General features: G+C 40.8%; 2 protein-coding genes across 5 annotated transcripts in view; both read right to left on the reverse strand.

The window, feature by feature from the left end:
- ppp4r3b (protein phosphatase 4, regulatory subunit 3B) overlaps window positions 1-3196 on the reverse strand; it is a 62357-nt gene extending 59161 nt beyond the window's left edge. For all 4 annotated transcript variants that reach the window (XR_013499653.1, XR_013499652.1, XM_078229888.1 and 1 more), the window contains exons 1-3: window positions 2645-3196; window positions 2219-2274; window positions 1793-1891 (exon numbers count right to left, since the gene is read on the reverse strand). Coding sequence is in view for 2 of the 4 variants with exons in the window: in XM_078229888.1 (XP_078086014.1) it covers window positions 1793-1891; window positions 2219-2274; window positions 2645-2786 (297 nt within the window). In the remaining 2 variants the exon portion in view is untranslated. The remainder of the gene's footprint in view (window positions 1-1792; window positions 1892-2218; window positions 2275-2644) is intronic.
- A 14264-nt stretch (window positions 3197-17460) lies between these two features.
- Window positions 17461-27154, reverse strand: part of pnpt1 (polyribonucleotide nucleotidyltransferase 1) — a 69807-nt gene continuing 60113 nt past the window's right edge. Inside the window, exons 24-28 of the mRNA XM_078229892.1 lie at window positions 22234-22340; window positions 22085-22140; window positions 20313-20391; window positions 20100-20147; window positions 17461-17851 (exon numbers count right to left, since the gene is read on the reverse strand). Of these exons, the coding sequence (XP_078086018.1) occupies window positions 17696-17851; window positions 20100-20147; window positions 20313-20391; window positions 22085-22140; window positions 22234-22340 (446 nt within the window). The 3' untranslated portion in view covers window positions 17461-17695. The remainder of the gene's footprint in view (window positions 17852-20099; window positions 20148-20312; window positions 20392-22084; window positions 22141-22233; window positions 22341-27154) is intronic.

Here is a 27154-nt window from a genome sequence, read left to right on the forward strand (position 1 = left end):
CACTGGACCAGCAATTAAGTCTGAAAGAGGAAAATGGATTATTTGCAGCAGTCAGCCAGCAACAACGGGACACAAACTTTTGGGTGTAAAGGACAAAATGGGGAGGTTAGAAGCCCAAATTCTGCCCCCTCCCCCATTATGAATTGCTATGCATACATTTAATAAGGGAACCACCCATGTAAATTTATTAACATGTCATTAAACAATCTAACCTTTCAACTCTCCATAAATTGCACAAAATGTCTAAAGTCCCAATTTACTGACAGCAAGGCGATACAGGAGATGAGCAGATAGAAGAGGGTGGGGCAGTGATAGTCATGAGGAAGTGGTAGCGAGGTTAAAAATTATAAACAGACTGAAGGACTAGGGATGGATTGGAAAGAAGTACAAATGATGGGAGGGGGAATCATGAGGGAATGGATGGCAAAGGAGTTGAGTGCCACACTATCCCTGCAAAAGACATTAATGGCTTCTTACTCCATCAGCCACATCTCCCACCTGAAAATGTTGAAGATGGCAATAAAGAGAAAAATTGGTGAATTGACAACAGAAATAGCTGGGAGACCATATTATAATTTATATCCAACATCATGGGAGATAAATTAGTATATGCAGTTAAAAATTTTCCAGCTCAAGAATTTTCAGGTCATACCAAAGGAATCCTTATGAAAATCAAAAGTCAAACTGTTCAGTTAACAGTTTGTAACGTCATGGAAAAACCTTACTAAACATGTCATGTGCAACTATGAATTATTCTGTATATAATCTGACCATCATACTGACAATTAGAAAAAAACTGGTATAAAACATTTTAGATTTTTACCCTTCAGCTCTGCAGCAGTCAGACAGAGTTGAGACGTTAACTCATTTCTCTCTTCACAGATGCTGGTAGACCCGAGCTTTTCCAACATTTTGTTTTTGTTTCAGATTTCCAGTATCTGCAGTATTTTTCCCCTCAAAAAAACCTGCATTTATATAGTGTGTTTCACAATCACTGGCCAAATCAAAGCACTTTACACCCAACAAAATTTTCTGCAGTGCAGTCACTGTTCAGAATGACGGTATTTGATAATTTAACACATTTTCAGGATGTGGATGCTACATACAAAGGTAGCATTCACTGACTCATCTGCAGCCATTCAGGATTTGGTACAACTTTGTGACTTGCTCGATCACCATATTGGTGTGGGACTAAAAACATAAACCAGAACAGGTTTACTGATACCAGCCTCTATTTTCCATATTTTATCAATTCAAATTCTTAAAAAGGCTGTCATGGAATTTCAGGTTACGCCCACAGGATTATTCTGGACTATTTCTGTAAAATCACTACACCAATGTATGTAGAATCATAAATAAACGCAGAATTAATCTGAACTAAGAACACAAGTTAAATCACTGAAAATCCTGACGTTATGTTCTTAAAACAACAGGTACAAAAACAGGAGAGGTAAAACACTTGTAATAGATTGAGACTGAAACTGAAAGCAATTTGAAAGCTTAATGTGAAAATACAATTAACACATGAAACTATGGACATTGATCAGAAACACAATTGCTTACACAACAGAAAAACATTCTAATAGTTTTTACAAAGGAGATTGAAAAAAGGTAACAGAACGAAATGTCTTTCCCTTAACATTTCTGATTTTATTCACTGGATTAAAAATACCCTACATGCCACCTGTCCAAAAGCTACTTTCAAACTTCCAGTTTGTCACTCAAATAAAGCATTAATTGGAATGGCACGACATATCTATTTAACCAGTTAATTTAGCAGAGTATACAGTACCTGACAAATTTTCTCCCAGATTTCATCACATCCAGCCTTTTCTTGGAAACTGAGTGCCAAATCGTAATTGTCTGCTTCTGACCAAACAATCAATGTATCCTGTTTTACAAGAGATCACAGGTGATTGTTAATCTGTAAGGCATTTTAACTAATTTTTCATAAATTACTCAAAAGCAAAAAAGGCAGAGAGTAATCTGGCAGCTATTGAATTCTGTATGACGATATCTTTAAATAAAAACTGAACACATTTATAACCTATTACTGTGCAATTTAAAATGAGCAAAAACCGCAAACAACTGAGTTACTATATCCTCTGCACGTGACTTTAAATTAAAATATGAACGTTTCCTTGGGGTGGCTCCCGTTATGATTAAAAATATGAGAAAAAAATCCTTTCCAATGTGTGCAACATTTTACATAGCTTACTTGCTGCTTCTGGTACGCAGTATTCGGATTGATTTTCGATTCCAATAAAAGCGAACCTAAAAAAGGGTGGAAAACAAAGAATGGACACTTTATTTCCATATGCCCTGCACACACTAGTTTCTATAGTAAATATCATTTAAATCTACATCCCCTCACCCCTCCCCCCCACGTCACATACACACTTTCCTGGCCTCACCACAATTCCAACGTTTGGGCTCATCTTTCACTCGGGGTCATTTGGAAACTCACAATTAGACAGAGAGAGTGAGTGTCTGGAAAAACAACAACGCCTGGGAGCAAAACAAGAAGAGGATGGTTTTTGTTTTTTAAAAAAAGAAAACCAGATCCTTTTACAAAGGGGATGTAGCTGCATGCAGTGCGTGGAGGTGAAGGACTCCGGCTCCGAGCTGTTCCCCTCTTTCTTACCGTCGGACTCGGCTCGGACCAACAAGGACATCCCATTCAGGCGGTCCACATAGGTCGAAGACACATGCCCCGTGCCCCGGTCGTCCCATTGTCGGTCCTCGTTCAGCGTGTACACTTTCACCCGCCTCCGCGTATCCGACATGTTTCCTTCCCTACGCTTCTTTATCTCTCCTGCTTCTTTTTTCTCTTTCCCGCGGGGGGGGGGCCGCCGTCCTTCTCGGTCTTTCACTTTTTTTTTCCTTTTTCCCCGACACCCCGTCACCGCCGCGATTTTACAATGGTGAAAAACACTAGCAAAGAGTCGTGCGACATGTTATTGCCGATAAATAAAGGGATGGCGACGGAGAGAGGAAAAAAAGAGACATTTAGTACAAATCGTTAAACGTTGGGTTGGGTAGGCCAGGCCCGCCAGCCTTCCTTTTCCTCCCTCAGCGATTGCCCTCAGTACAGCACAACATCCGCCATCTTGTAACCCGATCCGGGCGATTCAGTCCCCGCACGGGGCTTCCCACTCTCCAGCGCAGGGGCAGAGCGCCGCCGCCGCTCCACTCTGCTGACGTCATCAGCGCTTAAAGGCATAGCAGCTTCGTTACTGATTTGCATTTTTTAAAGGAGCCACAGTTACCTCTTCACCTTCCCACCTAGGTTCATTGGCATAAAGGCAAAATACTGCGGATGCTGGAATCTGAAACAAAAACAGAAAATGCTGGCGAAACTCAGCAGGTCTGACAGCATCTGTGGAGCGAGATTGGAGCCAATGTTGAGAGTCTGGATGGCCCTTCGTCAGATGAAGGGCCATCCAGACTCGAAACTTTGGCTTTGTTCTCTCCCCACAGATGCTGTCAGACCCGCTGAGTTCCGGCAGCATTTTCTGTTTTTGTTCATTGGTATATTTTACTCCCGGTTTGGGAGTCAGTGGTTTTTGAATTTCAGTGCCAATGCAATAGAACCATAGAATCCCTGCGATGCAGAAGGAGGCAATCCGGCCCATGGAGTCTGCACCAAATCTCCAGAAGAGCATCTTACTCAGCCACCCCACCCCCGTAACCCCACGCATTTTACTATGGCTCATCCATCTAACCAACACATCATGGACACTAAGGGGCAATTTAGCATGGCCAGTTCACCTAACTTCCACATCTTTTGGCTGTGGGAGGAAACTGGAGCAACCGGAGGAAACCCACGCAGACACAGGGAGAATGTGCAAACTCTACACCATCACCCAAGGCTATAATTGAATCTGGGTCCCTTGAGCTGTGAGGCAGCAATGCTAACCTCTATAGTAGATACTGACCATGTGTGTAATGTCACTCACTGAGGGAAGATGAGTGACAAGCACCTAAAAAAGGAACTGTAGCTATTTCCTGACATTCTGTAACCTTGCATACAATTAGTTATGTAAATAAAAGTGTTTTAAAGGAAAGACAATTGCATCCAACAAGATATCGTCCAGAGTAAGAAAACCAATGTCTCCCAAGATAACCCAAATTCAAGAGAACAACAATTTATACTGCATAAGTAAAGCAGTACATTTGCTAACCATAATAAATAGTGGCAGCAGTGACTACGCCCGCAGAGGAATAGTAAGAAATGGCAAGAAACTGCCTGAAGAACAGCCTAGCAGCAGCAGAGAGCAACGGGTGAAGGACATTCAGGCCAACCCAGCAACTACACTGGTGAAGGAAAACATGAGGACAGCCCAATGACTAGCAAGACGCAGGAAACAGCAACTTCAACCCAGGGTGAGCAATGACTTCCACCCTACCTCTCCCAGAATCATTCGGAAACTCAGAGTGCCCCAGACATGTTGAGCAATGGCAAAATTAAAGGCGGCATTTCACTTGGTATGCAGCACTTCGGGCATTGTGAATAATAATAACAGACCAGGTTAGCACTTTGTTATATGTGGTTGGTAGCATTGTGGATGATGTGCTAGCCAGACGAGATAATCGAAGAGACAGCCTCCTACTAGGATGTCATCGGAGCCTTTGACTCATACTTTAGCCTCTGTTGAAATGTTGTAACAGAGGGGGCAAAATTTAATCAGCACTATCAAAAACAAATTGAAGGAGTTAATTCATTAATCAATGATCTCTACTATTTGACTGGCAATTGTGAATATGCAATATTAAAAGATGACTTGGCCAGAGTAAGATAGGTGTTTTAGTTGAAAACGTCTCTGATGTTTTACAATCTGTGGAAGAATTAACACTAAGTAAAGCTGTACAACTGGCCAGGCCAGGCAAGCCAAAAAGCTGAGGCAAAATAGAATCTTTGTCAGAAATGCAAGGGAAATCCTGCAGGAACAGCCCAATGAAGTCATTCAGTTTGTGGGCTTTAAAACATTGTGGCAACAACCAGGGAAACAGATTGTGGCACCAACCATCACTTTCTGATGTCCTCATTGTGGTGGGAAGAAGGTCCAGAGGTGCAAACAATGCCCCGCCCAAATCCCAGTGCCATGGGTATGGCAAGATTGGTCATTTTAAACTGTATGCCATTCAAGAAAGCTTGTGTGTACAAAAGAGGAGATATCTGGTAAAGGAGGCTTCATCCAAGATATACAGGAACCAGGCAACCAGGAAATCACCTTCCCAGAAGAAATAAAAGACAATAAAAGCTAATACTGGAGCAAAAATATTAAAGGCAATAGACAACATGCAAAATTCAATTTGGATACAGGAGCTGGAGTCTCTGGAGTTTTATCTAACAGTGTTCAGTGGCTACAAAAAATTACTCTTCCACTTTCATCAATTCAACTTTAAGTTCCAGGAGGAACCAAACTAAATATTCAAGGTTAGCTTCATGCAACACTAAGGCGCAAAGATTAAAAAATCTCTGAGACATTATTCAGAATCAGGAATGCTCCTTGAGCAGGAAGTCCTGAATAGGTCTGAATCTAATCATTTAGGTCAGTGAAATCAACAAACAAGAATAAGACAATCAATTTGGAAGAGAATTTCCAAAATTTCTCAGAGGCCTGGGAAAATTGAAAACTATGTACCACATCACACTCAAGGAAGATGAAAAACCCATTGCTTATTTACACCCAGGAAGCTCCCACTCCCATTTCTGAAATGGGTCATGAGTGAGATACAGGTGATGGTTCAACAAGCGGTTATTTTGCTCATCACTGAACCAAACAGGTGGTGCTCTGGTATGGTACCAGTTCCAAAACCAAATCACTCCAACTAAATCTGCATTTACCTGACACAACTGAACAATGCGATGGAGCAAGAAATTAATCTAATGGCATTCGTAGATGACAACCTAGCAATACCTGGAAAGAGTACAATCTCTACCAAGCTTGACGTAAATAGTGGATTCTAGCAATTGCCACTAGATCAGGAGACAAAACTCCAAACCACCTTCATAAAACTCTTTGGATGGTATTGCTTCAACTGTCTGCCCTTTGGCATCATATCTGTACTAGAAACTTTCCAAAAGACAATGTCCAGCATGCCAGAGGGCTTGGAAGGTGTCATATGTCATAGAATTGACATTTTAATGCATGGTATAACAAAGGAAGAACATAATAAAAGGATAAGAGAAGTCTTCGGAATGTTTCAACATGCTGGCTTGGCACTCAGTGTCAGCTTTTGAAACCTGCAATAAAATTCCTATGCTATATTAGACAGGCAACAGGCATCATTACAGACCCAGAGGTCAAAAGCCATAAGGTAATTCCCATTGCCCAGGAACTCACCTGTTATAATGTAACCAATGATAACATTGGAACCTGTTATAAAGTAACCAATGGTAACATGTTGTGAGGATCAGCTGACCTGGCAGACAATGTAACCAATGGCAAAATGATGTGGTGGTCAGCTGACTAGCTGATCGGCATAAATAGAAAGCAGATGGTGACTGTGGGGAGTTTGTGAGGCCTGGGTGTTGGTGTAATGAAGTGTCTTTAATTAAGCCCTAGTCTTTGATTTACTTTAAGTTAGTTCTTTTATTGCTTTCAACTGAAGTATCTTTACTGCAACACCAACCTATCCAACTGGAATAATTTCTACCTCACTTTGTAAATTAAATCTTTAAGACAACCTTTGTGACAAGACTAGGTGGTGCTGGACTGAGCATCAACAGAAATCCTTTGATTGAATACCGTTTAAATATCTTCAGAGATTCTAACTCACTGTGAACTTGCACCTCCAACCATTGTAATGGTGGATGCATCAACAATAAGACTGGCATTGTGTTATTCCAGTTCCAGAGTGATGGGACAATAAGGCTTGCCTATCACACATCAAGGTCCTTAACGGAGACTGGATAGTGATGTGCTGTTAGAAAATGAAGCCTCATTGTGACTTGGGCACGTGAGAAATTTTCTGATTACATCTTGGGCCTATAGTTTAAGATTGAAACTAATCACAAGATGCTGGTAACCTTGTTGAATATGAAATAAATTGCAAAGATGTCACCCTGAATATTCTTCTATACATATCTAGCTTCCCTTAAAAGCAGCTATGCTATTCATCTCAATTATGCCATGTGCTAACAAGTTCCAATTCAAATCAGTCTCCTGAATTTCTGTTGGATTTTTTCATGACTATCCTTTATTTATGATGTATTTCCTGTAAGTGGAAACATCTTCTCCACGACCTACCCTAGAAATCTTACATAATTTTAAAGATCCCTGTTTGGTCACATCTCCGCCTTTTTTCCAGAGCAAAGGGCTTTTGCCTGTTGAACAAAGAACAATACAGCACAGGAACAGGCCCTTCGGCCCTCCAAGCCCGCGCCGCTCCCTGGTCCAAACTAGACCATTCTTTTGTATCCCTCCATTCCCACTCCGTTCATATGGCTGTCTAGATAAGTCTTAAACGTTCCCAGTCCGCCTCCACCACCTTGCCTGGCAGCGCATTCCAGGCCCCCACCACCCTCTGTGTAAAATATGTCCTTCTGATATCTGTGTTAAACCTCCCCCCCTTCACCTTGAACCTATGACCCCTCGTGAACGTCACCACCGACCTGGGGAAAAGCTTCCCACCGTTCACCCTATCTACGCCTTTCATAATTTTATACACCTCTATTAAGTCTCCCCTCATCCTCCGTCTTTCCAGGGAGAACAACCCCAGTTTACCCAATCTCTCATCATAACTAAGCCCCTCCATACCAGGTAACATCCTGGTAAACCACCTCTGTACTCTCTCCAAAGCCTCCACGTCCTTCTGGTATTCCAGATGCGGCCGAACCAATGTTCTATACATCTGCAACATCAGACCCCAACTTTTATACTCTATGCCCCGTCCTATAAAGGCAAGCATGCCATATGCCTTCTTCACCACCTTCTCCACCTGTGACGTCACTTTCAAGGATCTGTGGACTTGCACACCCAGGTCCCTCTGCGTATCTACACCCTTTATGGTTCTGCTATTTATCATATAGCTCCTCCCTACATTATTTCTACCAAAATGCATCACTTCGCATTTATCAGGATTGAACTCCATCTGCCATTTCTTTGCCCAAATTTCCAGCCTATCTATATCCTTCTGTAGCTTCTGACAATGCTCCTCACTATCTGCAAGTCCTGCCAATTTTGTGTCGTCCGCAAACTTACTGATCAACCCAGTTACACCTTCTTCCAGATCATTTATATAAATCACAAACAGCAGAGGTCCCAATACAGAGCCCTGCGGAACACCACTAGTCACAGGCCTCCAGCCGGAAAAAGACCCTTCCACTACCACCCTTTGTCTTCTGTGACCAAGCCAGTTCTCCACCCATCTAGCCACCTCCCCCTTTATCCCATGAGATCCAATTCAGCTGATTATCAGCTCAGTTCTGGTATCATCTTTGCAAATGTTTAGCTGTGCCTTTGCAGTGCCTCGAAACCCTTTTTGTAATATGGAAACCAGAACTGAGCACATCTTTCTAAGAATGGTCTAACAAAAGTTTTACTTTTCAATGAAATTCTACTCATTTGAGTTCTGAGTCCCCAGTGCTTTGCTTGCATCTTATGGCCTTGTTAGCCATGTTATTACTTCTAATGATTTTGTTTCTATATCCCAGATCCCTTTTCTCCTCTACCCACTTAGACTCTAATTTTCCTAGCTGTATGTGGTCCCCTTATTCCCTCTTACTAAAATGGCACCTCCTTGGCTTATTTATATTGAAATTCATTTTGTCATTTATATGCCCACTCTTAAAGTTCACTAATTTCTTGCAGTTTTACTCAGGATTCCCCCAAATTGGTCTAATCTGCAAATTGTCCTACTGATTCCTGAATCCAAATCATTATGTAAATGGTGACCGAGATTAGACCCAGAATTAATCCCTGTGGAACACCGTTTTCCAATGTTTCCTCCAATTGCTGTTTGCTCTACGTGGCCAATTTATCGTAATGAGTGTTACTTTTACAATGCAGCCACATATGCATGCACCTTAAAGGGAATGTTGTTTGTGCTGTGGCCTGCACAGGATAGAGTCAACATTGCTTCTCATCATCCTTCAGTTGGAATAAATACCTTTGAACTCTACTGTTTTCTGCTTTGTAGCTAACTTATGATCCATTAGAAACATAAGAAATAGGTGCAGGAGTAGGCCATTAGGCCCCTTCACCCTGGCTGATCTGATTGTGGTCTAAACTCCACTTTCCTGCCCACACCCCATAATCTTTGACTCCCTTATATATCAAAAATCTATCTACCTTGGCCTTGAATATATTCAATGGCCCAGCTCTCTGGAGTATGAATTTCAAAGATTAGGAGCCTATGAGATAAGGATTTTTTCTTCTTTATCTTAAATGGGTGACCCCTTATTTTGAAATTGAGTCCCCTAGTTCTAGTTTCTCCCTCGACAGGAAATATCCTTCAGCAATCAAGAAGTACTTGATTAGCAATAACCTGCTCACAATGCTCAGTTTGCTTCCACCAGGGCCATTCAGCTCCCAACCTCATTGCAGCTTTAGTTCAATCATGAACAAAAGAGCTGAACTCAAGAGGTGAGAGTGGCTGCCCTTATTGTCAAAGCCGCATTTGAACGAGTCTGGCAGCAAGGAGCCCCAGCAAAACTGGAGTCAACAGTAATCAGGGGGAAAACTCCATTGGTTGGAGTCATTCCTAACACAAAGGAAGATGGTTGTGGTTCTTGGAGGTCAACCGTCTCCTCCAGGGTATCATTGCAGGAGTTCCTCAGGGTAATGTCTGAGGCTCAACCATTATCCGCTCCTTCATCAATTACCCTTCTACCATCACAAGGTCAGAAGTGCGAATATTCGCTGATGATTGCACAATTTTCAGCACCATTCATGACTCCTTAGATACTGAAGCAGCCATCTCCAGATGCAACAAAACTTCTATTATATCCAGGCTTGGGATTGCAAGTGGCAAGTAGCATTCGCACCACACAAGTGTTGGACAGAGGTTAGGAATTCTGCAGTGAATAATTCACCTCCTAACTCTCCAAAGCCCCTCCACAACCTAAAAGGCATGAGTCAGGAGTGTGATGGAATGCTCACCCCTTGCCTGGATGAGGAGTGCAGCTCCAACAATGCACAGCATGTTTGACACCATCCAGGACAAAGCAACCTTCTTGATTGGCATCCCATCCACAAAACATCCACTCTCTCCACCATTGACCCACAGTAGCAGCCGTGTGTACCATCTACAAGATGCACTGCAGGAACTCACCAAGGCTTCTTAGACAGCGCCTTCCAAACCCGCAACCACTACCATCTAGAACAACATGGCAGCAGACACATAGGAACATCACCACCTGGGAGTTCCCCTCCAAGTTGCTCACAATTCTGACTTGGAAATATATCACCATTCCTTCAATGTCACTGTGTCAAAATCCTGGAAACCCCTCCCTAACAGCACCGTGGGTGTACCTACACTACATGGACTGCAGAATTTCAAGAAGGCAGTTCACCACCACCTTCTCATGGGTTATTAGGGATGGTAAACGAATGCTAGCCTAACCAGCGAAGTCCACATCCCTTAAAACAATCTCCCTAGCAAGCCCCATCTCTTAATTCTTCTAAACTCCATTTGAGTATATGCCCAACCTGCTCAATGTTTGCCTGTAAGACAACCACTTCATCCTGAGAATCGGCTTAGTGAATCTTCTCTGAACGGTTTCCAATGCAAGTATATCCTTCCTTTAATAAAGAGACCAAAAATGTACAGAGTACTCAAGTAGTGGTCTCACCATTGCCCTGTAAAGTTGCAACAAGACCTCCCTACATTTATGCTCTATCTCACTTACAATAAATGCCAACATCCTCAACATCTGGGAAACAGCCAGATAATTTGTCATTATTTGGTTACTTAAGGCTTTCAGTTGGGGCAAGGGTAGACAAGCTAATCTATGCCTTGCCCATTCCACTAAAATTGAGGAGAGATTTGGGTGGGTGGGAGGCCAATGGGAAGGTGTTCTGACAAATTTTATAGATTCCCAGCCTGGAAAATCTGCCAGCGGAAATATACAATTCTGCAATTTGTGCCCTCTTCAAACTTGCTTTCCTACCTATATTTATACTGTCAACAAATTTAGCTCCAATAAACTCAGTCTCTTTGCCCAAATCATTAATATAGATTGCAATGAGGCCCAGCACTGATCCCGCAGGCAGCCACCAGTTACGGTTTGCGAGCCTGAACATGACCCATTTATTCTCTGGCCAGAATTCTTCAACCTCGCCTGCAGCTGGGATTCGCCGGTCCCATTGCTGTGAATGGAGATTTGGCTGAGCGTCAAATTCTCTGTTCCCGCCTGCAGTGGCAGTGAGGCATGAAAGACCAGATAATTCCAGTATCTGCTTTCTGCTAATTAGTCAATCCTCTATGAGAATATATCACCTCCAACACCACAAGCTCTTATCCTGTGCAGTAAACTTATCAAATACCTCATTATTTATACCCAGTCTCATCCTCTCAGGGACTAACATTTACTTTAACTCCCATCTTCCTTTTTGTCCTTCTAGAAGCCACTTCTGCCTGTTTTTATATTTCTTGATAGCTTACTCATATTCTAAATTCTCCCTTTTTTATTCTATTTTTAGTCATTGTTTGCTGGTTTTTAAATTTTCCTAATCTTCAGGCTTACCATTAATCTCTGCAGCATTGTACACCTTTTATTTCAATTGAATACCACCCTTGGCTTCCTTAGTTAATCATGGATGGTGCATCCTTCTTGTAGAGTCTTTCTTTCTCAATGGAATATATCTTAGTTGAGAGTTATAAAATATCTCCTTAAATTTCACATTTTCTATCCATTTTTAACATATTCTTTGACTTTGCCTGTTCTGACCTTTAGAAAATCCAAGTATATTACATTTGCAACAATATCTTGATCTAGTGGTGACATTACCTCTTCAAAGAATGCAAAAAGGTTGGCTAAGGTTACCCTTCCCTTTCGAATTCCAAGCTGATCATTCTTCATCATATTTCTGATTTCTAGATATTTTTCTATTATTAATGATTCCATCATCTTTCCTACCACTGACATAAAAAAAATCTGATCTATGGTTTCCAAGGATCAGCAGAAAATGGAGAGAAAGCAGGCTAGAAAACAGAAAGCAGGGCTGTTCACCATCTGCAGAAGCACAGTGCTTGGAGAGAGAGAGAGAGAGAGAGCTGGAAGAATCACAATTGGAGTAGAAGAAAATTCTGAGAATTTGATGTTAATACAAATTTGGTGGAGAGGAGAAAGGCTCTTTCTCATGTCCAACTGAAATGAAACTGCAGAACACAAGGATTCTAAGATAAGTATCTAGGTTAAGTACTGGTATTTAGTGATCTCGGTGGTTCTTGTCAAATGTAAGCAAAGTTTTGTGTTAGTTTGCTTCAAGGAGCAAATAGAAAAATAGCAGTGTAGTTTAATACTTCAAAATGCTTTAAACTTGGCTAATTGCAGTTAAATAAATACCCCCTTGAATATATTCATCTAAGTTTCCAATTAGATTGGAGGGGCAAGTGGCACTTTGTAGCCTCCAATTCCTTTACCATGTATGAACTTCAGGATACTTAATATGTACTGGAGACCCCCATTTCTTGGAAGTGGCTCCAACTGCTCAAAGCCAAGCTGAGGTTTCCCAAGATTGAGGGGAATTCACTGCAGCGCATGTGGGTGGTTGAATGTTTTCTGGTTGCAGATTCCAGAAGATGATCATCCCATATCCAGTTAGTGTTTAGAATTGCAAGTGGGATGCTACTCAAAAGCATAGGAATAGGCAGGCAATGCCGCAGTCCTCCAGGAATGAAGCACTTTCAAAGCGGTATTCAGCACTGAATACCGGTGGGGCTGACAACTCCTTGAGGGTGTGCAGTCCCAAGCCTGGCACTGTGAGGCAAGAGACTGCACAGGGAAGAAAAGCAAGGTGTAGGAATGGAGTGATAATTGGGGATTTCATAGTCAGGGGAACAGACAGATGGGAGCCAGAGTTAACATTTCAAGTCAATGACCTTTCATCAGAATGACCTGAAATGTTAACTCTGGGTCCTATCCTATTCTTTCCACATGCTGCCAAACCTGTTGAGCATTTCCAGCATTTTCTGCTTTTATTTCAGATTTTCAGCATCCGCAGTATTCTGCTTTTGTCCCCTTTGGTGTGTTGCTTTCCTGATGTCAAGGTAAGGCACATCACAAAGAGAATATAGAACATTCTGTGGGCAAGGGGAGTGCAAGTGCCAAAATTCATCGTCTATGTTGGAACTAGAATTAGAGTTTAACAAATTGAGGAAGCTAAGTAGTAAGACATCAAAGGTAATAATCACCAGATTACTCTGGTTGCCATGCGCTAGGTGAGAATAGAAATATGAAGATATGGTATCAATATTTGGATCCGCAATGTGGCGAGATGGACCTACTCAAGATGAGTGGGTTGCACCTGACCAGATTTCGGACCAATATCCTTGTGGACAGGTTAATTCGTGCTGTGGGGAAGGCTTTAAACAAATTGAGCGAGGTTTTAGGCACCATGTTGTAGATTAAAATGTCAAACCAAGACACACAGGCAGCTGAGAAAAGCAGAATTGGAAATATTATGGAATTTATTGGAATCATAGAAAATCTGTTGATACCCTTGTGCCAGGGTCAGGAGCAGGCCTAGATCAGTAGACTACCTGTACTGTTGAGACACAACCTGTTAAGCTATATCGCTCCCAACGGAAGAGAAAATTCCCTGATAGTTCTGAGCTGTGTTAAAATATTGATTATTGACATTGCCTTGTAAATAGTTTAACTTGTTAATAGTATATTGTAGTAAGGGACTAAAGAAGAGAGGGGTGTAATAGCAAGCCCCTGTAAGGGACCAATTGGGCCAAAGAGTGGAAATCCCGGGCAGAATCGATCCTGGAGCTATATAAATTGGTAGCACATCCTAGCACTCTGTATACAAGTATTGTTGCTCAAATCTGGTGGTCGTCAATCACCCAGATATTTCTCCACATCAAGAGGACATTTTGTGCAGTGCAGAATTCTGAGTCACTGCTTGGTTTGGATAGATCCTCTGTCTCACAAAGAGGGGCAAGGAAATTCTCTTGCTGGTCCTTGACTGGGCCCAACCCCGGGCCCGTTTCAGAGGGGAGCAGTTAATTTTCATCCAGCAGCTCTCTGGCTGCAACATGTTAACAGTACCTCAGGAATAAACGCATGGGGAAAATGGAGGCTGAGGAACAATATTTAAGAGTACACACCAGAATAAAGTGATGTCAGAGTACTCTTGTACTTACCTCTGAATAGCCAACTCAGGAACACTTTGCTAATTGAACAAATTTAAATGTTTTCCTCCTAGGGGGGCGGGTAGAAGGATTGCTGTCTGAAATGATTGCCACTTCTACTAAAGAAGGTTCTGGCATTATTTGTCAACATGACTGCAGTCACTAAATTGATAGTGAATGTATTTTAATACATCTTCTTATGACACATGCTACACTCAACTGCCCTGAGATTCTACCCTGAGATTTGTGTGAGCTAAACTGTGACTACGACCAGCAGAATCTGCGCGCTCAGATCTGTCGGAGGACACGTAAATAGCATTGGGCAGCAGGCACAATTAAAAACCCCACCCCCAGAAATAATCACATTGGCCAAAATACAATAGCCATTACATCAACCTCAATTTCAATGTAGCAGCTTTATTTTGGGCAGGAAGAGGAACTTTTATTCACCTGTAATATTACACAAATGAAATACATGTTGAAACTGATACATAATTATAAATATATTTTAAAACAAAATTAACACTTCATACACAATAATCCCAATAACTGAAATTAGGTGTTTGGGTTGTTTTTTCCAATGACTGCAGTCAGGTTAAGATTGGCCCTAATCACATAATGCTGACCATCTCTGATAACTGACGAATTGTTCACAGAAATACACCCACTATAAATGATGTGGTCTGTACAATTATGGGTGCAATCAGTGCCTAATGACTCCATGAGACCCAATATTTTGGCTGTCAGAGAGAGGAGCATTCCAGTTGTGTCATCTTCAGCACATTGTATAAAGGGACCAATCGGCTTTTCTTTTCTAAAATAAAAATTAGAGGGTTTTCTTCAAGGCTTTAGGGCTCTTCATTGGCATTTGGAACAGCCTAAAACAAAAGCAGTCAAAACTCTCAATTCCAGTATATGACTGCATATTGCGACAATGGGCTGTTACACAAATATTTGTACAGTAACATCTTTGAGACCAACATATCAAGGAAAAACCTGCCACCCATGTCCCACTCCAGATACTGCGCTCTAGGCTGACAATTCAGTGCATTCTCGGAGGTGCTTTTCTTTGGATGAGACATTAAATCAATGCACCTTCAGCATGGCACAGTGGTTAGCACTGCTGCCTCATAGCACCAGGGACCCAGGTTCGATTCCCAGCTTGGGTCACTGCCTGTGCAGAGTCTGCATGTTCTCCCTGTCGGATTTCCTCAGGATATAGTCCGAAAGACATACTGGTTAGGTGGATTGGCTGTGCTAAATTCTCCCTCAGTGTACCCGAACAGGCACTGGAGTGTGGCGACTAGAGGATTTTCACAGTAACTTCATTGCAGTGTTAATATAAGTCTACTTGTGACTAATAAACAAACTTTTTTCTGTCCCCTTAGGTGTGTGCAAAAGATCCCTTGACATTACTTTGAAGTAGAGCAGAGGAGTTCTACCTCAGGGACCTTACCAATATTTACCTCTCAACTGCATCACTAAAACAATAAATCTATCTGGTCATTGTCACATTGCTATTTGTGAGATTGTGCTGCGCATAAATTGGTTTCCATGTTTCCTCCATTACAATAGTAACTAAATTTCAAAAAGTACTTATTTGACTATGAAGCGCTTTGCAATGTCCTGAGGTGAGGAAAGGTGCTATATAAAAGTCAGTAATTCTGCACTTCTTTCCAATGATTCATCTTTTAAAAATTGAAATAACTTTATCCAAACAAGGCGGCTCCAGGTCTAATGGTGAATTGGCTGAGCTGAGCTAAAGTGGCCATTGGGTGTAGTCTTCTGTCTGTGCAAGGGAAAAGGATAAGACCACCAGGACTCCTGTTCTTCATCTAAAAGCAATCTGATGTGAACAGAATTGGGTTTAGCTGTGATGGTTTGTCAGCAGATGAAATAACCAAAGGACATTTATTGTCCTGACATTCAACTGATGATTGGCCAATACCAGAGAAATGTGACTCCAATTAAACCATATGCCAGTGTGGAATAAGTGCCTTCAGGACAGAAAATGAGATAATAAAAGAAATGGAAGAAAGTAAGTGTCTTAAATGCCATATGCAATTCAAGCAATCACAGCTGTATACCGTACCTCTGCACTGTTTGTCATAGTATATTAACTGCACAGAATGACAACTAAGCTGACGAACAGTTATGCAATGGTTATAATGGAGAAAAATATGACCATACTGAGCACAAAGACATAAAATAACCTGAATCCCAGATAAATATTCAACAAATTCTAGGGAAAGGGGACATGGATTCACACTTAGAAATAGAAAGATAAATATACAATTTAAAAAATTCTTCACAGTGGAAAATCCTACTTGAAGGTGCAATGAAAGTGGAGATTTCAAGGATGGAAGATTAGTTACTTGGATAGGTTGTAGGAGCTGGGTTCTTCCCCTTAGAGCAAAGACGGCTGAGTGGAGATTTGATAAAGGTGTTTAAAATCATGAAGGCCTCAGAGTAAAGAGAAACTGTTTCCAGTTGCTGAGGGGTCGATAAGGAAAGGGCACAGATTTAAGACAAAAGAGTGGAAAAACTCTAACGCAACTAGTGATCAATATTTGGAATGCACTGTTTGCTAGAGTGGCGGATACAGATCAATTCAAAAGGGAACTGGATAAATATTTGGGAAAAATTGTAGCTATGTGCGGAAGAGATGAATAGAACTACCTGGATTGCTCTGCGAAAGAGCTGGTGCAGACTTGCTGGGCTGAATGGCCTCCTCCTGTGCTGTACTATTCTATGGATTCTTTCCCTGAAATTGGACAATTTCTTTAAAACAAGAAGTGGAAGACCCAGAAAAATAGAAAGAATGAATGGCTGGAAGACAGATGCAAAGACAGAAATAAAAGAAAGTCAGATATACACACACTGCTGCTCAATGAATACAGTATCTGAAAGGGGGAAAGAGAGAGAAGGATTTAAAAAAGATATAATGTAAGGGATAAAGATATTTAGTTAGACAGAAACAAGAACATAAAACAGAAACTAATGGACAGTCAGTTAGAAAGGGAGGGAATACACACGTCAGTATTTAATTATATAAATAATACCGAATTAAAGTATGTAAAACTTTTCTGCTTCATCTTAATCTACTTTCTTAATATTTTGGAAATATTTGTGCATAAAGAAGTTCAATCTCCTTTGTATCAACCTTTTATTACCCCAAAAACATTATTGACAATTACAATGTTCCAATTACAATACCAACTGAGGAGAAGAACATATAAAATGAATTTATATAACATTAGTATGTATAGAAAAGATATATTACAATAATGTTTAGCCTGTTAAAATAAATGTCTGTTTAGCTGGAAGAGTCCTTTAAGCTTCATTATGTAAATTGTTACCATTGGGTCTGACAGTTTCAACATGGCTACGAGGAAGTGCTGGATGTTGCAGAATCTCTTGCTCCCATCACAATACTATTTTTGTCACTCAGGTTCTTAACTACTGTTGCAGCTGGAGACTGCAGTACTTTGCGAGAAAGCCTCATCCTTCCATCTGTGGGATCACGACCAAAATATTTCACCTGTTTAATCAAAGAAAATAGTTTCCTCCACATTAGTGCCTTCACTGCACTTCAACAGTCTCACTCATTATAATTCTTCACCGAGATTTCACGTCTAAGAATTTACAGGTCTCAGCAAGCAAAAGAAAAGTTGAAACAAAAGTTAAAGGTTAAATGTTTCCACCTGGCATCTGACAAAATGTGTGAAGGTAGCTCAGTGATGAAGATATACAAAATCCCAATTCCGTATTTTCTAAATATTAACATTTACTGAAGTCAATGAACAACTTTGAGAACAACTTGAATAGCTTTAGAAATAGCCCCCCCCGCCCCGATTTGCATGGCTTCCTTGTTCGTGAGTTTGGAAGAGAAACATAACAGAGAGTCAGTTGCAAGCAAAATGTGCTTTTTGGAGAAAGCCCCCACCTCATCATGACTGGGATTTAGTTTTAGTGGCAAGGATTCCCCTTGCTGCTTCTGTAAGAAGAGACCCAACACTATCTCAGTGCCCTCAGGCACTTAATTGGCCAGCATTAACATTTTATGCAATTAGGCCCCCAGTGTGGCGGCAATCCCATCCCTGAGAGCTGCTGGCTAATCAGGGGTCAGCAGCTCTCCATTACCAGCAGCGCTACCAGAAGTGGTGGCTGCTGCCGGTAATGGTCTAAGGCCCAGCCTGAGGAACGCCACTGGACTCCCGGACACAGGTGAGTGGGACAGGACAGAAATCACAGGTAAAGGGTTGCTGAATAGGAGGAGCAGAGGGGAGTCGGAGGCAAGGTCAGGAAGGTGGTTTTCAGCACCCCACCACCTCTTCCCAATGCCAGGTCTCTCAACTATCAACTCCTTCCTCCAGCAAACAAGGCTACAGGCATGGCTCATTAATGAGCTTAATTCACAACCCGCTGCCCCCAACTCAATTGGGTACAGTTTTCCCAATGTTGGGAATGCAACATGGGTACTCCCACCCAATTCTCCCAGCCCTCTGACCATCATACCCACCTCAGCGGGCCCAACTAAATTCCATCCAATGGTTTCAATCACAAAATTTTAGGTTTAATAAACACGATCATTTTGGAAGAAACAAATAAAACTATCGCAATAAAGTATAATACCAAAATATATTGTCACAAGCATTCGCTGCATTCTCACATTCAACTTCCTTTATCCATCTCTAAATAACAGAAATGAGCATGGTTGATGTTTCCATTGTTATTGAGAGAAGGTGAAGTGACTACTTGACTCACACTAGAACTGTACACTGTACATTAGCATTTCCAATTTTTAAAATTACGATTAATGCCAAGTTTGAGATTTGAATTTGAGGGATAGTTTCAGATTTCATTCTGGTATCAGGTTTGCTAGTTATTAAAAAGAGCATCAGATCTAATTATATATTAGATCCAGCAGATTTCATTGAAAACTTGTGTGATAAACCTTGCCCCTGTGGGCAAATGGTTTGTAAAGATTTGTTTTAGATGTTCCACCACTTTCCACTGAGCAGTATCTCAATCCCAGCATCATGGAACTTTTCTACCCATGACATACCTCAGACAGCCTTAAATATTCTTGAGGAAGGAGTATTCGCAACTGTCCGAGTGAGGAAAGTTCTCCTCATTTCAGTCCTAGATTATGGATTCCCTCGAGGGACAACTCGAGGACCTCCATGTCCCTCTATTCCCTCTCTTGTGTTGCTCCTAGGTCTAATTATCATACAACCCTCTGATTTTATTTGACTTCAATATTGCACTTGGTATTGACTTCTCATATACAATACCATGGGAGACTGACTATATGACAATGCATTTTAAAATAATATGCATTTTAAATCTTAGCAAACTTGGTTCAGAAAAAAATGCGAGTGAGAGCAATCTGTAAAACAAATAATGTCATTCTATAGCATTAAAATTCTAAATTGGACTCTGGTTTCAATGAGAAGCTTCTACTAAACAACATCCCATTGACAAATAAAAGATACTGAAGGGACTTGATAGGGGAGCCAGTTGTCTCTTCTGGTTGGGGCACATTTACAGGGCAGGAGATTGATAATTCAGGACCAAAATGAGGAGAACATTCCTCACTCGGACAGTTGTGAATACTCCTTCCTCAAGTATATTTAAGGCTGAGATGACAGATTTTTGGTGTCTCAGGTAATCGAGGAATATGGAGAGCAGGCAGGAAAGTGGAGTTGAGGCAGAAGATTGTACTAAATATACAAGGTCTACTTCTGTTCCCATTTCTTATGTTCTTATGACAAGAATACGAATACCTGAATCTGCTGTCCAACTTCCAGTCCAATGGCACTTGGATGTTTAACCTATTGGAAAGAAACATGAAATCGTTGGATCCTACAACAGATATTTTATCAAATTAAAGAGTTTTTCCTGGAATTTATGAACTGTTAAATACTTGTTGAGATCATGTGTATGCTCCATTTTTATAACATCTTATGTGGATTGTATTCAGTTGTGACTTTTCTTACCCTTCTGTGGTCAAGTTGTGAATTATGTAATAAAACTGCAGTCATGTTGGGATACAGCTTCACCATAACTCCAATATCCCTAGATAAACAAAGATTACACACAGTCAAATTTGTTGTATCAATAATTATATTACTAACTGTAAAATACTTGTGTGAGATTAGGTGGGGCAGCTTCAAAGTAGGACCAGGTGAACTATGATTTAAACCTGGTTGGTTGTGGAGTTAGCCAGATTTAAAACATTTCCTAGCTGACTATCAAGTTCAGCCACGTGGATCTGCCAGATTTCCAATTCTGAGCGAGACATTCCCAGGCAGCAGGGGATTTGTCCATCAGGTTAACCTTTCTGGGCATTTCCACATTGATCCGTGCATCAGGTCTTCCTCAGGGTACTAAGGTGTATCTCCCTTTATGTCCATTCTCCAATGATCCGGAGACTGGAAGATTTAGGCCCTCACTTTCCAATTAGGCATTTTACAGCCTCTTGGACTCGACATTGAGTTCAACAATTTCAGGCCATGAACTCAGTGTTCCTCATTTTGATTTTTTTGCCATATGCTGGTCTCTATCTTGTTTTTGTTTTTAGTCAAAGTTCATTATTCTGCCATTCTCACACACCCAGACTGGATAAATACTTTGTTTCCTTACTACAACCATTACCACTCCCTTCGCCTATTGATTCATGACATCTTTGTCATTTACTCTTTCCTGCCCTTCACGCCATCCCAGACTTTCCCTTTCATTGGTAAGGCCACACTTGGAATACTGTGTGCAGTTCTGGTCACCCTATTATAGAAAGGATATTATTAAACTAGAAAGAGTGCAGAAAAGATTTACTAGGATGTTACCGGGACTTGATGGTTTGAATTAAAAGGAGAGGCTGGATAGACTGGGACTTTTTTCTCTGGAGCATAGGAGGCTGACGGGGTGATCTTCTAGAGGTCTATAAAATAATGAGGGGCATAGATCAGCTAGATAGTCAATATCTTTTTCCAAAGGTATGGGAGTCTAAAACTAGAGGACATAGGTTTAAGGTGAGAGGGGAGAGATACAAAAGTGTCCAGAGGGGCAATTTTTTCACACAGAGGGCGGTGAGTGTCTGGAACAAGCTGCCAGAGGTAGTAATAGAGGCAGGTACAATTTTGTCTTTTAAAAAGCATTTAGATAGTTACATAGGTATGATGGGTATAGAGGGATATGGGCCAAATGCGGGCAATTGAGATTAGTTTAGGGTTTTTTTTTAAAAAGGGCGGCGTGGACAAGTTGGGCCGAAGGACCTGTTTCCATGCTGTAAACCTCTATGACTCTGTAACATCTCTCCTGCACCAGTAGGATTGGACAATACAACCTGTTAACTTCTCTATCCATTTTTGTGCTAATGCTGCTCTTGGAATACCTGACGAGAGACATGCTTACAAGACAATGATATTCATTTTCTGCCTTTACAGCAGTATTCCAACATCTCAAGACACCATCGCTGGAGACCTGTCCAAAAGCAGGCCACAGTCAGTAATGGAATATGCAGAACTAAATGCAATGAAACCAATTACATGCAGCATATCCATGATTGGTGGTTTCACCAGTCACGAATCCAGAGTTCATATTTGGGGTTATAAAGTGGAAATTCTATTAATTTGTTAACTGATCATCTCTTGCACCAGAATTCCCTGAAACACAGACATACATTTAATGTGAAATCTAGAATTCTTCTGTTCACTACAGCTTATAGGCTCTGCTCATAGTATTTAATATGGATTTTATTTTATCAATTTACCGTATTTCAGTTATGGTAGCAGTGTAAACTGCACCAAATTCAAGTTGCTGTTCTTGCTGTGGAACAAATCAAAGGAAAAAAAATTAGTCCCAATTTAATATAGAATAAATATACAACAGGCTAAAATACAAATTCATTCTTAGACTTACATCGTCCTTGCAGAGTTCACTTATAAACTCGCTAGCTTCATGCATCGCACTTGGAGTTGGTGCAAATACTGAGAATGTTTCTTCATCTACTTGAGATATTGTAACCCCTTTGAAAGGAACAGAAAAACAATTTTGTTTGATAAACAATACCTTTAAAGTATTTATGGAGGGCTCTCATGGTTTGGCTGAGGCATGCAGATACAATACACTCCCGGCTGGCCTCCCATATTCTATCCTCTGTAACTTGAGGTCATCCAAACCTCTGCTGCCTGTATGCAATACTCCTCTGCTCACTGACCCAATGCTGACTGCTCGGTAAGCAATGCCTCAATTTTAAAACCGTCTTCCTTATTTTCAAATCCTTCCATGGCCTCATACCCTCCCCATCTCCGTAACCTCCTCGAGCTCCACAACCCTCTGAGATATCGCTGCTACTTGAGCATCCCTGATGCTCCATCATTGGTGGCCATGTCTTCAGCTGCTTAGGCCCTTCGCTCTGGAATCCCTTCTAAATTTTTCTTCAGGAAGCTCTCTAATGCCTACCGCTTTAACCAAGCTTTTGGACATCAGCCTTAAAACCTCCTTATATGGGTAAGTGTCAAATTTTATTTTGTAAAGCACCTGCGATGTGACTTGCGATGTTTTATTGCACTGAAAGTACTATATAAATACAAGTTGCTGGTGTTGTTGATGGCACTAAGTTTGAACATTACAACTGATCTTAGTGAATTGAGAAAGAAAAATAACATTGGGTAATGATCAGGAGTGGAACTTTGGCCAAAGTAGAAACCAGCCCACGGTACTTGGAAGAGAGAGGAGAAAATAAAATACACAAAGAAAATGAATGCTGATCTAAAGAGATTAAGAGGTGTGACTGAAAGTCTGATTGAAAATATGGTTTTGAGAAGGTTAGTAAAACGCGAGTAGAGAGGCAAAGGGATTTAAGGGGGAATTTCAGAGTGGTGTCAAAACGTTTGAAAGATTCTGCAATCAAAAGGTGAGAAAAATGGAGAGGGGAGTGAAGAAAATGTCAGTCAGAAGAATGGAGGATGCAGTAGGAGATGCAAGGTAGAGGTAATCGCAGACATAGCGTAGGATAATTATGTTAAACGTAATGCTTTGGGAAAGAGGGTTGGTAAAGGAGGATGGGGCAATGGGAGAGCTGGACTTCCTGTGGGACAAAATCCAGGTTTCTAAGGTTCAGACAAGTTGGCGCTTATTGAAAGTAGACATTGGAGAAATTGAATCCAAAAGTGACAATAAATGAGGACATTTACGTTTAGTAAACAGCAAGGAAGATAGATTTCAGGAGAACATAAACAGGCTGGTGGATTGGGTAGGCACATAACAGGTGAATTCAATGCTGATAACATGAGGTGATGTATTTTGATAGAGAGAATACAAGTTAAATTCTACAATTTTAGTAAGTATGCAAGAAGAAATGGATCTGCAAATGTTGGTGCACAAATCTTTGACAGTTTAAGAAAGTGGAAGCATATGTAGGATCCTGAGCTTAATGCAAAGGGGCAGGTACATAGTTCAGTAAAGAATGCTAAAACTATATAAAACACAAGTTTTACCCCAGCTGGAGCACTGTGTCCAATTCTGGGCACCACACTTTAGGAATGGCATGAAGGCTTTGAGAGGGCACAGAACAAATTTATTATAATAGGTTCAGGGATGAAGGATTGCAGTTATCTTGATATGCTGGAGAAGCTGGGGTTGTTCAAAATCATGAAGGTTTAGAGAGAGTAAATAGGAGAAACTGGCTGAAGGGTTGGTAACCATAGGCCACAGATTTAAGGTGATTGGTACAAGAATCAAAGTAGACATGAGGAAAAACTTTTCATGAAACAATTTATTATTCCCATTTCTACAGTCTGTGCTATCTCTTTTCTAGTATCTTATATGGATGCAATCCACCTGGAATGAAACAAGTCAAACTTAGTGGACTGAGCAATTATCTTCCCATTCTACCTTGTATGTCTATGTGCATATTTTGATCTTTTCTTCTAATGTCATGTGCATTGTTAATTTCCCTGGTAAATTCTGAGGCAAAGCAATTATTCAGTTTACCTTGTGAATTGCCCTTGTTGCTCTATCCCTTCCTAATTTTCCTTCTGTTATTTGTATGTTCATAGGACACTTTAAAAAAGTATTCTTTGATAATTTTGTAGATTCACTGTGCCTTGCTAATTTTTTTGACTTATTCACTTAACTTCTTCATAATCCTCCTTGTTCTCTCATCTGTTAGCTAGGTTCTTAATGTAACTCTTTTTTCCCCTCTAGTTTCAATGTTACCTTTATCTCCATTCATCCATGGAGCTTCATCATTTAACAGAGAACAGAGAACAGTACAGCACAGAACAGGCCCTTCGGCCCATGATGTTGTGCCGAGCTTTATCTGAAACCAAGATCAAGCTATCCCACTCCCTATCATCCTGGTGTGCTCCATGTGCCTATCCAATAACCGCTTAAATGTTCCTAAAGTGTCTGACTCCACTATCACTGCAGGCAATCCATTCCACACCCCAACCACTCTCTGCGTAAAGAACCTACCTCTGATATCCTTCCTATATCTCCCACCACGAACCCTATAGTTATGCCCCCTTGTAATAGCTCCATCCACCCGAGGAAATAGTCTTTCCTAGTTTGTCCTTGCTACTTTCTCTTCAATTCTACTGATTACCTTTTTGACTATTCCCCCCTACTGCTATTTGGTCAATTATTTTCTAGTTTACTAGTTCCATTCTGATCCTCTCAAAATTATTTTTTCTCCAATCTATAATGAAATGCATTTAAACTCTTGGTAAAATCAAATTAAAACCTGCATAATTCAAGGAAGATGCTTTAAAGTCCAATCGTATTTAATAATTGATAAGATGCATAAATTAATATCTTTAGTGTTGTTGAAATACTAAACTATACATTCTGCTTTTCCTTTGCAATGACGATGCTGTTTTGTAGTTTACACCAAAGGCACTTTACTTTTATTACTAACCGGTGACTGTTAAAGTTTACACTGTCTGCTGCCACTCCTATGTTGCAAAGGATAAAGATCTATGTGCAGATTCCTTCAAATGGATGCTGAAACATATTTGTGGGTGTGAAAGGCCACTCAACTCCATGGAGCACAGCATAAATGATGTATAGATGCTATGTAAGAGTGCATGACCAAATCTAAGCCGACCATTGTGATACTGTGGAAGGGTCAAATGTTTGCTGACATGTTGCCTGCCTATTCAATCAGATGCAGCATGTACAAGCTTAGAACCTGCTTTAAAAGCTGCTTTGAAAATGAGAGCCATAAGGAGGTCAGTTTCTACTCTTTCGGAGATACCTGCGAGCCTTTGAAGAAATAGAGGAGCTTATCCAGCAGCAAAGGTCTTTGCTGAAACTGTTAAAATTCCTGTCCTCAGATTTGCAAAGCAACGCCCGTGCACAGAATTTCATGATTAGTGATACTTCTCTTTTTAATTGTCAACTAAGATAACACTGTCATCAATCAACTCTCAATTTAATATATATTTTCCCCTTTTAAAAGGGCCCAAACAACAAAAAAAAGAATCATAAAATTAAATCAAAAAGTTGTGGGCCACACTGACTTTATGCTCAAGCACCTCTGCTATGTACTGTCTCAGAAGATCTCAAATATACTCGTGCATGTTGAGTGTTTTCTCCTCTCCAGGGACATTCAGACATCTAATGACACTTGTGTGCAGTGCAGAGTTCTGAGTCACTGTTTGATTAGGACAGATGCTCTTTCTCACAAAGTTAGCAACAAAATTATCTACTGACCCTCAACTGGGACCAATCCTATCCACCTGTTTCAGAAGGAACAGACCTTCATCTGGCAGTTCTCTGTCTGACTGCAACATCTTGGTAGTACCACGCCACAGGGACAGACACAGGGGCATAAGTGGAAATAGAGGAAGAGGCTGAGGAACAACAATTCAGAGTATGTACCACATCACAAAGTGAGCTCAGGGTGTTCCTTTATTTCAAAAAAATTGGGATTTTCTGTTTCAGCAGTTCAAATACAAGAAAGTCTCAAACCCCAAGGCCTATGATTTTGGAACCCTTACTCCTGGCTGTCCTGCTACGTCTAATTACTGTCAGGGTAAGACTGGTACTATCTTGCAATGTTGGCCACTTCATATAATTGATCAACAGTTCACAAGAATTAACTCACTATAAATGATGGGGTCTGTACCATTATGGTGCATTCACTGCCTACTTGCCCCGTGAGACTCAATACTGTGGCTGCCAAAAAGAGGAAAGCATTCAGTTGTCTCATCTTCAGACTACTGCATGAAGGAACCAATCTGTTTGAACTCTTAAATAAAAATTAGTGGGATTTCCTCATGGGTTTTGGGACCTTCCCTGACACAAAGTCCATCATACACAGGAGCCAAAATTCTCAATTCCGCCATCTGACTGCTGTATCAGAATCTTGAACATAACATGATGACAGTGAGCTGCTACGCAAACATTTGTACAAGACTCTCCCTCTTAGAGACTAACATCGCAAGGAAAAATCCCCCCTTGCAAGTCCCACTTCAGAGACTGAAGCACAACATCTGGGTTGACAATTTAATGCAGTACCAAAGGAGTGCTGCATTGTGGAGGTGCTGACTTCTGGATGCAATGTTAAATTAAGGCACTTTCTGCACCCTCTGGTAGGTATAAAAAATTGCATGACATTATTTCAAAAAGCAGAGGAGTCTTTCTGGAGATCTAACCAATATTTATCAATCAACTGTTACTGAAAAATAAAACTTTCTGAGCATTATCATATTACTGTTTGTAGGATTTTGCTGTGCTACGTTTGGATGCTACGTTTCCTCCATTCCATCATCACTACACTTCCAAAAGGTACTTGAATTAACTGTGAAGTTCTTTGGGATGTCCTGGGATCATG

This window comes from Mustelus asterias, chromosome 15 (genome assembly GCF_964213995.1).
Source record: "Mustelus asterias chromosome 15, sMusAst1.hap1.1, whole genome shotgun sequence".
Lineage (NCBI taxonomy): Eukaryota > Metazoa > Chordata > Chondrichthyes > Carcharhiniformes > Triakidae > Mustelus > Mustelus asterias.